We start from the raw sequence: 14,345 nt of genomic DNA, 5'->3' as shown, positions 1-14,345 counted from the left end.
ACACATTGTCAAAGGGCACCTTAAAGTCGTCAGCTACATTCCCAGGCAGGCAGTGCAGACAGGCTTCAGATGTTTTTATGTAGATGCATTGCAAGGTAGCATCAAAAATCTGCACTGGGATTCCTTGGGATACTTGTGCATTGCTGGGAATTTCTGGTTTCAGTCTCAGCTGATAAAAAAAAAGATAAATCTGATGGTTATTAAAAATATGTACCAGTGATATCTCCATTGTTTTGGCTAAATACAAATACACATTAAATTTTCACTCCCTTAAAATTTAGATGATGCAGCTCTCCCCTTTGATTAGTGCATTGCAACCATTCAGGTAAGCAGGACAACTCAGAAAAAATTTTGGGCATTCTTCTGCAAAATTTGACTGTTGTATCTCAGTAATTAAGGAAGTGGTTTCTGAGGCAGGTTTGAGTTATTTGGAGTGAATAAGATCTAATCATTTTTCATTTGGTTGTTCTTCTTCAGGAAACCTATGGTAACTAAAACCTGTAGGTTTACATCTACAGTGGAAAAAGAACATCAGCCCCAAGGGTGCAGTTCTAATTCTCCTTTTTGGTTTTTTTTGTTTGGGTTGGGTTTTTCATTTTGTTTTGGTGGTGAGTTTTTTATTTGGTTTGGGTTTGGGGTTTTTTTTGTTTGGATTGGGGTTTTTTCCACTCAGCAGAAGGTAAATTACAAGGTGAAGTTACCACATAATTTTTGCAAAGGCAAGGTCCCTGTTCCCAGCCAGGCACTGCTGGTGCCAGGCAGCTGGAGCAGAGCCACGGTGCTGTCTGTCCAGCTGACCCAAGTGCACCTACTGTGCACATCTGCTGCTCACATGGAAGCACACGCTCGGCAAATGCAGCGTTCTGTTGGTGCCTCAGTCTGACAATGCGGGCGTGAATTAATGGCACAGCACATGGATGACAGAGCACACACAGAAACCCCCAGCAGAGATCCAGCCTGTCTCACCGGGGACAGAGAAAAGGATGGTCTTGTTTCTATCTGCATCCCTGACAGCAGATAAAGGTGTGTGAATTCTCTCTCTCTTATCTTCTTTTGAACAGTGTAACTTAACTATAAAGCACATGGGAGGTATCTTCAATTCAAAGCTGGTACGCAGGAAAAATATAAATTATAATGAAATGATATGTTAATATATAAATAATGAGACCTCGGTACCAGGGAGTACTAGAAAGCTAAGCCCAGGAGGTTTTTATCTGGTTTAAATATTCAAATAAAGATATATATATATATACACAACTTTTCAAGGAAACTTACTCTGCTCTACTGTGCCTGTATCTCAGACCAGGAAAAGTCAATCACCTTGCAAAAATAATGATTCTTAGCTAATTTTATTATCTTTTCAGTAACTTTTAGAAGCATGACAAAGCTAGACGTGAAGGAAGACTAAACTAAAAGGGGTGGAAAGTTTAAAGAAATCTGTTCTCTCTGGTTGCAGTCCTTCCTCAACCCTGGCCTTGCACATGTGCTGCCAGCAGGGACAAATCTTCCTGTTCTCTTTTATAATTGTTTTTCATCTCCTCTGTCCCTATTTGCAGCTTGTAATGTGGTGTATTGTAAAGGTGTTCCTTACTCTTTTTTTCTAGAACTAGCTAGACATGAAACTGAGATAGGCAGGCAGGCAGGCCAACTCCAACTTTAACTCTACAACAATTCAAGGCTGATTTATATTTTGAACTGTCACTATATGGTTTACGAGGGGAAAAGTGTGAGCAAAGATTGAGATTTTCCTTCTATAAATTGTGGAAGGGTGAGGAGGAAGTGACAGATCTCATTTAAAAACCTTATTGAAGTAGCCGTGTTGAATGATGGTGCCATTGCTTGTCTCTCTGTCTTACTGTCATAATGTAAAGCCTTTTATAATTAGAAGAAACCACAGAAGTCAGGATAAAGTACAACAGATCCAGAAAGAGCTGGAAACTTAAGGAAGAAAAAAAAGAAAACCAAACCAAAAAAAAAAAAAAAAAAAACCAACCACACACGAAAAAAAAAACCCACCAAAAAACCCCCAAAAAAACCCAAAAAAAACCCCAAAAAAACCAAAAAGCCAAACAACAATAGACACAGGCTGGAGAAGATATTTTATTTATTTGTTACTAGTAGTTAAAATGACGTACAAAATGCTGGGAAGAAAAAACTCCAATTCTATTCAGTTACAAAATAATTAAAACTTCATTTTAAACCAAGTTTTGCTTTGTGAGACCGAGCATGAAAATACTGCAGCCTTAGGTTATATAGTCCATTGTTTTTAGAATAAAGCAGACATTTAAATACATATTGTGGTTGATATTAAATATCTCATATAATTGTAAGTTAGCAGAACTTTCTTACTCTCAGGCAATAACTAGCAATTCATAGAGGTTCTTTGTGTAAAATTTACATGGGTGAGGAGGGGATCTGCCTCAAGGGGAGTTCCATCATGATCTATGCACAGGCAGTTTTAGAACATAAAGATCTGGAATACTTTTATCAGTTTTACTTGAGAATTCTAGCCAAAACTTAAAGGAGTCAGTAATGTTTGAAGCTTTGCTTAACAGCTAAGGGTTTAAGGACATAGCAGTCACTGTCAAAGAAAATGGGAATTCCGCTGTCAACTTTACATGAAGAAAAAATCATTCATAAGGTGTTCCCATTTATTGAACACAAACCCAAGCTAGTATAAAATTTAGTCCAGCAATGACTGAAGTTGACCCTTTCCTACGGAAAAAATTTTAAAAGTAATTTAAAGGAAAACATTCCCTGCCTATTATCAGTGAAAGAGAATTTGTATTAATAAAAACATTAAATATCCATATCTTTCTGTTTAACTATTCACATTCCACACAGTGGAAACCTACTTTCTATAATTCCAGATTTTAAAACTGGATTTTAAAATCCATGAAGAAATGTGTCAAACTGCTGAGTGAGAGTACACCGAATGAAATGCATTTTTAATAGTACCAATAAATGAGTTGCAATCAATTTTACAAACACAAACCTCACAGCAGTGGATTTTACAGAAAAACTAGATTAGTTGTAGTAGAGATGCAGGATATCACCAATAAATGTGTGATGCACTATATAACAGGTGGGACAACTGATAAAATGAGGCCACATAGGATGCATCTGTTACATGCCACTCATCATATATCTTTCCCTTTGGGCACGTTACTAAGGGCAGAATTATCTTCCTCAACATTCTATGGCAAGAAATGATGTCAAAATAATCACCTTATGGCTGAGAGAAGCATCTGGTGTGAGAGAGAACAGTTACACTGATAGTGGATGCTAGAGAATATTGTTGCTGAGTGGGGAAACTGAGTCCTGCACTCTCAAAGACTGATCATACAGTAAGTGTGGACTTGACTCCCATTTCACTCGTATTGGTGATGTCGAGGTTGGCTTCAGGCCTGGTCCTGACTCTTGCACAGGAACATGCCTTTGCTTGACAGGACCGGCTCTCAAGGCCCCACAGGCACAGCACGGGCACGGACAGAGCACAGGCACAGGCACAGGCAGGGAGTTGTGCAGCACCTTGAAAGCTCTTCAGCACCCAGCTGGAAAGTGCCCTTGCAAGGGCAGAACCCAGGATACCCTCAGGCTTCCCATCGAGTGTTCGGGAAAGCAAGGGCAACATGCATGGATGGGCTGCCTCTCTGGTCACATCTCATTAAACTAACTTCTTTTGTTGGACCTTCTCTGCTCTTGCCAAACTTTACAGCCCTGATCAAGTTTAAACTCCTAATCCTGAAGGAAAGAAACAATAAGATAACCTCACAGGTGAGAGTCATTGAGCTGTCGGAAGTAGTGTGTCCCCTTTTATGTTTTTTTCCCCCCCAAATGAGAGGGGCAGCCAGCCCAAAGTTTTCAGGAAATCCTCTTTACTTACTCCAAATCCAGTTTAAATACAAGTCTGTGGTAAAAGATACAAAAAGAGGATCATTGCTGGCAGAGTTCTGCATCTCTGTTTCAACAAACGGCGTGCCTGTGGCAAAGCTAAAATAACAATAACAATGCAATGTTGACTAGTCATGAATGTCATGTCTTTTGTCTCTTGTGTGGTTATTGCATTTGCAGTCACATGCTGCTTGTTTTAATTTTTGCTCTGCTCTTTATGTACTAAATTACTGCCATTCTGTACTTGATCTTGGTTAGCAACATTTTTGTGCTGTGGTTATGTATCTGTGTGAAAAAGAGGAGTCTGGATACACACAATGAAGTAGGCATACTCATTGCATGTATGTATAGATACCACTGCCTAAAAGATACTGCATATACATATATATGTAGATACGAAGAATAAATGATACCAGAAATAGAAGACATCAAATGGATCTAGTGGCCTAAGAATGGGTTTTGTTTGGTTTAGAGAGCCATTAGAATTCAGAAGTATATTTATAGCCTTGTATATAGTTTCTTTTTAATTTATGTAATATATGACTAGGTATATAAATTAAAGCAAAACGTAAATAGAAGACAATATCTCTTCCTCTGTGTCTTCCTATTTATGTATCTTGCCTTTTTCTACTCCCTTTTGTACTCTCCCTGTCTACTTGCTTTGACCTTTTGCTTTTTAAGTTGCTGTAGATCTGTTTCCCATCCACCTATATTGACTTTTCAGCACTCCCACATCCCCCCATTGTTCTCCAGACACGGCTTTTGGATTACAGCTATTTTTTTGAAGAAGCGTGTTAGAAACTCTTGACACAGCTTCTATTTTCAGTGATGGCTTTGCTACACTTTAAATTGCTCTTTCTCTATTTCTTATATAAGAATAGATTCATGCTTTGACATATATTGTCCTCTCACTTTGATGTTTCACATAATACAGTAAAAGCAAATAGCACAAAGGTGAACATTCGCAAAAGCCACAGCCCCACTTTCCCAGCAAGCGGCAAAAATGTGAATATACACTAGGAAACCTAATTCATGCTGTGGGTAATTAAGGGTTTTTTAATGTCTCATACCCCTGTTACTTTTTTTTTTTCAGTGAACATTCATGTATTTGCTCATCCATATCTATTTTCTCCCTTATGCACACACACAAGTGTGTGCCCTTTCCTAACATGAATTTTTTCCTTCTTTTTAGGGGGTTTTGCTTATTTTAGGTAATTCACTAGGTCCCTTTCAGTTTTGTCCAGCCTTGAAGGTAGGCTAGTTCATACCACTCACTCTCGTGCTGGCAGTGATTGTGTACAGTCAGAGTGCAATTGCTACTTTTTCTCAGTTTAGTCCAAGTCAATAGATATACACCGGCATTCCTTAACTCGGGTGATTCTTTTCTTCTTTCTTGGGGGCTGAAGCTCGGGGCAATTGAGTGTAACAGTCATGGTGGTGAATTTCTTGGGCTTGCAGAAGGAACAAGACTGGAAGGAGCCTTCTTCTTTACGGACATGTCTGGGGATGTAGAAGGAATTGCACTGGCCATAGCAGAACCTGTTGATAATGGTACGACTGTTGCAGCCTTCTTCGTGGATAGTTTGTTTGAGGGGTTGGGTTTTACACCAATCCCGCTTTAGGTACTTGCGCTCAGTGATGTGCAGTGCCTCCTGACTAGACTCCAGCACCTCTTCAGCAGGCATCGAGGTGCCTTTTCCTCGCTCTCGATGCCTGGAGCCTGACTGCTGCTGTGTCTGCATTTGCTCTGAATCATTGGGCTGATCCTTGACAGGAGGAGGGATAGCACCTTGAGATCCACGATTCCTCTTTCTCCCTTCAGTTGTCGGTAGCATAAATCCCGTCAGAAGAAACAAGGCACCGATGGCATACAGTGTGCGGACCATCCTGTATGAAGGAAGTTGAGGAAATAAAGCACAACTGTGGATTTCAGATATCAACAGAAGACAGGTATGCAGTAAATTTTCAATTCTATAAAAGAAATGTGTGCACACACACACTTATAAAAAATAAGCATTCAGGCCTGTACCAACTGAAAAGCTGTTCCCAAATTAGCAAGTGATAAAGCTTTCAAATAGAGTTATTGAAAGTCAGAGGCTAAAATAAGCCAAGACAGAATTTTGTTTGTGTATCCTCCATCTTTTTCCAGCTCCTTTCTCCATGTGCATTACCTTAGTTCTCAATCCCTTCTTATAGCTTACTGACATATAGGAAGATTGCTCCTGGCTTACAATGGTGGAAGAACAAATTTTACATTACACATGGATCCATTTGTATGACACAGCTATCTACAATACCAGAAGGCTAAAGTCTTTGTCTCAGCAGACACTGTCTAGATTTTTGTTCCTTAATCGCATTGACAAACTTTATACAGCTTCTTGTATAATGTACATCCAGTATATAATGTATATGCTGTTTACACCTGTTGCCTGTTTTACAGCTTCCCAAGCTCTGTCACACTGCACCTCTAAAGGGGTCCAATACATCTGAGTGTAATGATGCTTAAGATGAGAGATGTGCAACAAGTCAGGCAACTAACATAAAAAAATATTTAGGTACAGGTTAAAAGAGATGCATCTATCATTTCAAACTATGTTTTCTTGCACGTTATTCTGAATCCTTGATAGAGGTAATGCAGATGAAATCACAGTGCTAAGAATTTTTCAGATCCCTAAATTTTATTCATTTTACACAGAATGATGTTGTAGGAGGACAGCAGAATTTTGTATATGACATTAAATATCATAGACCTTGTGCACACAAAAAAAGACCACTTCAGGAAGTGCATTTAAGTGGAGTCCTTAAAAACTGTATGGCTGCTCCAAACCTAATTATTGCGTAGGAAAAGCCTTTCTTTCCTCCCTTATTCTACCATTTCTGCTGCCTCCCAAATCTCTGAGTTCTTGAGGCTATTCAGTCAGCTCAAACCACCAACCAGCACGGAAGAAACTCATCAGCATCACACTTCCCTGTTCCAGAAGTACCGTGGTCTCTGAGTATTTTCCGAAAGGAGCTATGTAGTAGCACGACAGACAGATGAGGGAATAAGTCTCAGAGGGACCCTCCCCATGGGAGCTTGGAAGACGGCACCAGAAATGAACAACTCCTTGCAAAAAAAACCCTGTAAAACACTAAAATTATGAAGAAGCACAGGCATTAAAAAGGGAAAGGACTGTGAAAAACAATGCTGAGGAACTCAGTGTTTTCTACCTGCTTGGAGTGCTGCAGTTGTATCCCTTATTTGACTTGCTTTATCAGTATGGAAAAAATTAGTGTTTGAATTGAAGAGTCCTGCTTGTGTTACTACCCGAGAAACATGTGAAACCAAGGGCACTGTCCTGGACGGCTTTATCCGCTCTGCCTGAGACCACACAACTAGGCAGGAAAGCAGCCAAATGCCAGTGCTGTGAGGGCCACCTAGAGACTCAGAAGAGGCTCAGGGTAAGTACCATTTGCTATAAAACATAACTGCAAATTTCTCAGTTATTAGGTCTTTTCAGCCACATGGAGAAAATAAGTGTTAGGCTGTTCAAACAGCCTTTCTTATCAAATGGATTGGGAGAGGAATTCCTGAAGTAGAAAAGTGTCATAGGGGGTTCCACTATATTCAAGGAGTTGCTTGTGGACCTAATACTTTTAGTGTTTGTCAACCAAGTGTTAGAGCACCTAGAATTCCTGATATATCATTCAGCATTCATTTCAGTAATTTATGCTTGTGTACCAGCATGTCCTATGTTTGGCAGAAGCTTCATGCTTCAAGGAAGGGGTGTAAGAATGACACTATTGCTGACTCCAACAGAAAATTTGGAAGGGCTGCTGATAGTATCTAAATGAAATATGGTATGGAACACACAATTTTAATAACCATAAGGCTTTGACATAGAAAAAAATGAGTTGGGAATTCCAATTAAAGAATAATGCAGCATAATTTCAAGTGTCAGCCTGGTCTTCACATTTGCTGGTTTTTCCTCATCTCTATTACAACCTGAATGTTATCTAAACATGTTTCATTTTAATTTAAATTTTGTCTTAAAAGTAAGTTTTAAAAGAATTATAAACTATTGCTTATTTCCTCAAGAGATCAGAATGATTTCTTTCAAAACTATTCCTATTTCTCTGGCGACTGTCTAGTCACCAGTATTTTAATATGCACTTTATTTACTCAACATGGTGCCAGAGTCTTAAAAGAAAAAAAAAAGTAATTGCATGAAGTTGAAAATAAATTGCTAGGTGGTAAGCAGTGCCAGAAAACTTCAGGTGTTTATTTTATTTAGTGTCCCACAACTTGGATGAGGTTCCACCAACATGAATATTCCTAGACTACTTTTATTTTTAAAACTGATTACATCCACATTGTTTTCTTTTTTTTTCCCCCCACAGATGTGCAATTGATGACACAACAATGTCTAGTCCTATGAAAATGAGGTGTACTTTGGCATGGGAATTTGGGGGAAATTTCATGGTAATACTTACTATTGTAAGGTCTGTGTCCCAGACTCATGCAACTTTATTAAGCACATGCTTATCCGTAACGAAATGCAAGCATGTGCTTCAATGTAATCCTAAACTGGGAGAAAGGCAATTTTTCACTGGGTCGGTTTCCAGCCTTAAAGGTGGAAGCTGCATTACATGCTCATAAAAGAAATTGTAACTCAAATGAAAATTAGCCACTCAGCAGAAACATTTGTTATGGTCACTTCCAAAACACACATCTAAAAGTAAAAGTAATCCAATCATTTAGGGATAAATACAGGTTAAATACAGAAGGGGCTGTGTGGACTTCAAGATCCCCACAGAGCAGCTAAGCAGGATCCTTTTTTAATAATAACTGTTTAAACATTTATTTAAAAATTAAGATTTTAATTTTTTACATGCAAAATACAAAGGAAAATGAGGTGGTATGCCTCAGGAAGGAAAGCAATGAAATGCACTGTGCGCACCTCGTACCACCTCTGGTGCCAGGGCAATGCATCTGCTTACAAAAGAAGATGACACCTTTCCTTACATTAGGAGGTGAATTGGTTCATCTATCTATGAGTTAGCAGTTGTCAATGTTTCCTTAACAGGGTTTTTTATTACTGAAAGAAGTAGAACACAGAAGAGAACAGTAGAATTAACTAAAATCAGTGTTACCACATCCAAAGTTTTACTGAAGAGAAATCTCTCCTGAAATAAATGCTTTTTCTCCTCATTACAGTCATAATTCTGCAGAAGTAATAGCTCTGGAGCTGTGAGGATCAGGCTCTACAAACTTGTATTCCACATTTCTGAAAAATTTTCATTTTTTGATTAACTGGCTCTTACATTGGTGTAACCAGAAATCCCTTTGAAAATTCATTTGAGAATCCTTTGAACAAACAGATTACCATAACCAAAATGATCAATTCCCTCTTATTTCATTCAGATCCAGAGAGATACAATAGAATTAATATTTACTTTTTAAAATAACACGATATTCCAAAATGCTATTCTTTCCATATTTCACTGCTGAGTTCCACTTTTCATCATCTGTAAGCTCTTAGTCCTAAAGCCAAAAGAAGTTTTATTGCTGACTTCAAACAGGAGCAGAATTGGGCCCTAACATTCATATCACTTTACATGTGGTTTATCTAGACCCTGAGATCTCATCATCTAAGAAATTAAGGACATTAAGAAATTTGTGGATTAGTACTAGCAACTATTGAGAGAGAAATATAAATGCTTTCAGGTTTACTATTTCATACAATTAAGCTGTATTTTTTTCGTTTATACATTTTCTGCTATGAATTAAGGATCTCCACATGTCAGTTCATAGACAGAATTTCCCTGTGAGTTCACAGGCAGAGTCAGAATGTTACTACTGACATTTTTAGCACAAGCAACCACTTGTTTAAAAGATCTGGATGGAAACCTGGTTGAAATATACAGCAAAATTGTCACAGGCCTGTAACTTCATCTGTAAACCACTTTTACTAGGAAAATATTATGATGAGCCATGGACTCCTGTCCTTCACAGAAAACAAGAAAAATAATCTAAACTAGAACTAAAAAAAAAACCCCAACTATTATCTGGTGGACTTCAAATACAAGCCAAAAAAAGACACAAAACACAATCCCTTTGACTGCTGCGAGAATAGAAGTGGTTTATGTCCCCAAAGATCAGAATAATTTTATGCCTCACATATTACATCTGAATTACAAAAACACTCTTATATAATGTTTTCATAGTTCATAGATCTGTATTTTTAAATATTAAAGAAAAGCATGGTAATGACAGTTCCCAGAGAACTGTATTTTTTTTTCTGAAATCAAGACAGCAAAACTAACATCTGTGTTTCATGGAATTTGGATACATTTACATTTCAGAAAATTTCTTCTTGAGAGTCATAGGGATGGGGGTTTTGAGACATACAATGAGTGTACGCAGCAATTTTAAAACAAACAAACCCTTGAAACCTTGATAATTTCCCGTTTAAGAAAGTATTTTTCTGCAGGACATCCTATGGGATTCCAAGGAAGCTGAACATCATGGTGGGCATGGCTGGTACCAAACCCGAGTTTGCCTTGCTTGAAGACACCCACGCAGCCTGACAGCTCCCAGCTTCCCAGCGCGAAACTCCCGTCAGACACATTTGTTCACGGAGCCCTAAAACAACCGGAACAGCTTTGCTCCTCTCTCTGCACTGTCGTGCGTGCTGAAAAGGAGAGAGTCCTCAGCAGAAGCTACGCACTTCTGGGTAGCATTGCCGAGAGAACAACATAAATGTTTTAGCATAGCTTGGCCCTGAATGCTAAAGAAGAGCAGAGACCTACGGGCATTGGTGCCTTTTGTCACTTACACACAGACCCAGCGCACGCTCGTTGGTTATTCCCGGGCTTGCGGGGCGCAGAGAGGAGCGGGGCAGGAGCAAAGCGCTTCTACAGCTCACGGGCCACCGGGATGGGCTTAGAGATAGCCGAGGTTGGGGGGCCACTGGCACTGCACCCAGAAGTCGCCGCTCACAAAACGCGTGACTAAACCCCGCGTCCTGTCAGCAGCAGGGAGAGCCAAAGGCACGCTGGTGCCTCAGAGCCCCCATCTATGCAAAAGGAGGCTTCCCCAGCGCTGCATCTCAGCCGTGATGACCGAAACGGGCTTCGCTTGCCATTCTTTCAGCGAGAGGAGCCACGAGTCACCAGGAGCGAGGCTGCAGCTGCTGGCCGGGGAGGGACGTTATGGGTCAGCACAGCGGGTCGGAGACTGTACACCTTCCCAGCCCCGCACGGCCGCCGGGCAGGAGGGCCCCGCCGCGCCGCCCAAGCCGACGAGGTAAAACGGGGCTGTGGCTGAGCGCAGCCTGGCTGTGCCGCGGGGATCGCCGGCGGCCGTGGGGGCGGAGAGGCCGCAGGCTTGGTCCGGCTTGGCATGGGCCGGGAGCGACTGGGCCCGGCTTCCCGGGGGCGCGGACGCTCCTCGCAGCGGCTGGCGGCACCGACCGGCTCTTCCCACGGGGCACGGCCGCCGTCCAGGTTAACCCCACGAACTCTCTGAAGTGACTGCCAAGCCCCCGGGGGATCGTATTGAAACGGACGGGGCAAGCAAGCAGGCGCCTCCAGGAGGGAAAAGCCCTACGCCAAGTCGCGCCGCTGGCCCCGGGCCGAGAGGAGCGCGGCCCGCCCGCGGAGCCGCACGGGCCGGCGCGCTGCAGGGAGGTCACCGCGGCCGGGCCGAGGGGCCTGTCAGCGCGGGTAAGGGAGCGGTGGCCGATGGAAGCACGGAGCCGTCGGCTCGACAGAACTACCGCGGCTCCGAGTCAGGTGGGCGGGCCGGGCGGAGAGGCGGTGGAAGTCGCCGAGCGCAGCGGTGGAGCCGCTTTCCGTCCGGTCCGGTCCCGCCCGAGGCGGCGCGGTGAGGGACGCGCGGCGCTGCCCAAGGGACCCTGCCCCGCTGGCACACACCGAGTCTCCTGGGCGGCATGCACCCCGCCCCGGGAGCTCCTGGGTACCAGGAGCACGATCCTCCGAGAGGCGGGCCAGGACAGAGCCGGGGGCTGAGCGGCCTCGTAGAGGGCAGCTCGGCGGGACGAGACAGGACGGGATGAGATGGGATGGGGCTGGCACCTGGGGATCTGCCCCCGCCCCGCTCCGTGCAGAGGCCGGGCCGGGATTTTTCCGTGTCTCGGGTGGGCGCCGAATCCAATTTGTCGGGAGTGATGCTGTAGGCGGAGATGAGAGGCAGAGCTAACGGGGCTTTTGCAGTCCCCGTGCTTGTCAGGGGAAAGAGATGTAACGGCGCCCTAATCCCCAGCACTGCGGCGGCAAGGTCGGCGCGCCTCACTCCCGCTGACGGGAGGGACGCCCCGGAGTTTTGCTAGACACCGGTGAACGGCTCCCTCCCTTGCCCCTCCCTGAAGGTAGGATAGAGAGCTTAAAATTTTGCCTCCCACAGAGACTGGCCGAACTCCGCAGCTGGCGGACCCGTTTGTGCCCCCGCTGTGAGTGCGCGCAGCGCGGTGCGTCCCGGCGCGTCCCGGCTCACCTGCGCGGCGGCGGCTCCTCGGCGGGGCTCGGCTCGGTGGCGGTGGCGGTGGCTCCTCGGCGGGCCCTGGGGCTCTTCGGGGCTCTGCCCGGCGGGTCACTCGGTGCAGAGGGCGGCGTAGGAGTCCGGAGTTGCCCGGGAGTCCATAGAGAGAGAGTCTCGGATCCTGCCTATAAATTGCAGCAGCGCCGGGCTGTCTCCCATTTAAATGTCTGCCAGCTGAGATCTGCTCTCCAAGCCCCTCCAGATCATTGGACAAGCGCCTCCAAAGCGCGTGTTATCCGCCCCTTTTAACACTTCCATAAACTTCCACCAGGGAAAGCTTTCAGTCATCCAGATAAACACTCGACTACTTTCCTGTCTTCAGAGAATCGGTGCTAAAGGTCACCACCCCAAGGAATTGTTCCTGGAATGCACAGAAAATTCACATTTTCCATCCCCATTAAAGTATGACAGTTAAGAAGAATTAAATCCTACCCCCTCCCACCGCCTCCGCCGCCCTTCCTTGCAGGCTGGGCGCTTCCCTGCCCGTGAGCCGGCCGGGTGAGTGGGCCCGCTGCGAGGAGCCCCTGACCGGCCTGCCTTGGCCGGGAGGAAGGCAGCCACCTTTGCGGCCCTCCCTCTTACAAATTGACTTTCTGCAGTATGCTGAGAGTTTCGCAGCTTTGGAAAAAAACCTCTGTGGTAATATCTGTGTGCCGAGGGCGTTAAAAACGTGGCTCCCGATCCGCAGCCCCGCGCTCACAGGCTCACGGCTCTGTATCAGTGAGGGTTTGTTTGGGGAGTTGGCTTTTTTTTTTTTTTTTGTCTGTCCCGCAAGAGGCGAGACATCTCGGGTGTCCCGTCACTAGGTTTCTCGGTGGGCGGCGGGCTCCTCCAGCCTCCCGCGAGGGGCAGGGACGGCGAAGGAGCGGCGCGTCCCGCCGAGGCTGAGCGCAGAGCGGGCCGGAGCCGCCCGACCGTCGGGGCTGCCGCAGGGCAGCGCAACGCCGAGCAGGAGCGGGCCGAGCCAGCCCCCGCGGAGACCCAGGGGTCGCTCGCAAATAGGCAGAAAGCGGCGGGGGCTGAGCGTTTTGCGGACCGAGCCCTTCCCAGCAGTGGCCAGGAACATCTCCCTGCGCTGCAGCTGCCCGAAGCGTACCCTGAATCTGCAGACAGCGTCGGGCTGGGGGCATCGAGGGGGAGAGTCCTGGGTGGGTAGAAGGACCCCACAGCTCCGCAAAGAAACCTGCACTTCTTCCAGTGCTACCGGCCGCCCCGTCCTCCAAGCGCGCCAGTGCCGCCGCTCGTCCCTTGCGGACTTCATACCAGGGAGGCACGAAGTGCTACCCGGAGTCATTACGGGCAGGAGCAGCCTCTGAACCACGGGCTGACCTTTGGGCTTGCTAATTAAACGGAGGCGTTTGTCAGTTGCCACTTCCTGCTGCGAGCGTCACCCAGCAGAAAGTAAAGCTGAGGAAAGCTCTGCCAGGGACACGAGCGCTGTAGGTGGTACCGATGGGTCTGTGCTCTCCTTGATGCTGGGCACAAGTTACTGCCCGTGAATCAAACCAGCCCTGCTCCTCGGTCACCGGCAGTCAGCGCCCACCTTGGACCTCAGACAGGCCCGGATCTCACCTGACAAAGAGGTAGTTTTGTTGTCCCTGGTTTTGCAGATGGGGAAGACAAATTAAAATGGAAGTATTTGCTACATTAGGGATGCCAGAGCTAGGCAAGATGCCAAGTTTCTGACCTTTCACAGTACTTAGCAGTGGCCTGCTCTTTGCTACGACCAAAGCATGGCTTCACTTATTGCCTGAGTGCTTAGCAAGGTAGTGAATTAGGCCCATTACAATAATTCACACACGTTTAGCGACAGCTTGTTAAAAAAAGAATCACTTCAGTCACAGGGCAAGTGGCCGTAGTGCAGTGGTAGGTGGCAGCATGGGAGAGAAAATGAATTGGTCTGCGGGAG

At 45.0% G+C, this 14,345-nt stretch overlaps 1 protein-coding gene and 1 long non-coding RNA gene across 2 annotated transcripts in view; one reads left to right on the top strand and one right to left on the bottom strand.

The window, feature by feature from the left end:
- Window positions 1-2,087: 2,087 nt before the first annotated feature.
- GREM1 (gremlin 1, DAN family BMP antagonist) lies at window positions 2,088-12,774 on the bottom strand. Its single transcript, XM_032110887.1, is given in 3 exon segments — window positions 2,088-5,781; window positions 12,392-12,550; window positions 12,552-12,774. Coding segments are annotated over 3 exon segments (759 nt in total). The 5' UTR covers window positions 12,596-12,774; the 3' UTR covers window positions 2,088-5,225.
- LOC116444987 overlaps window positions 12,007-14,345 on the top strand; it is a 21,893-nt gene continuing 19,554 nt past the window's right edge. Inside the window, exon 1 of the long non-coding RNA XR_004240615.1 lies at window positions 12,007-12,266. This is a non-coding gene — a long non-coding RNA (uncharacterized LOC116444987). The remainder of the gene's footprint in view (window positions 12,267-14,345) is intronic.

The sequence above is a fragment of the Corvus moneduloides genome, chromosome 6, assembly GCF_009650955.1.
Source record: "Corvus moneduloides isolate bCorMon1 chromosome 6, bCorMon1.pri, whole genome shotgun sequence".
NCBI classification, from domain to species: Eukaryota; Metazoa; Chordata; class Aves; order Passeriformes; family Corvidae; genus Corvus; species Corvus moneduloides.
This window is presented reverse-complemented; position numbering and strand designations above follow the sequence as displayed.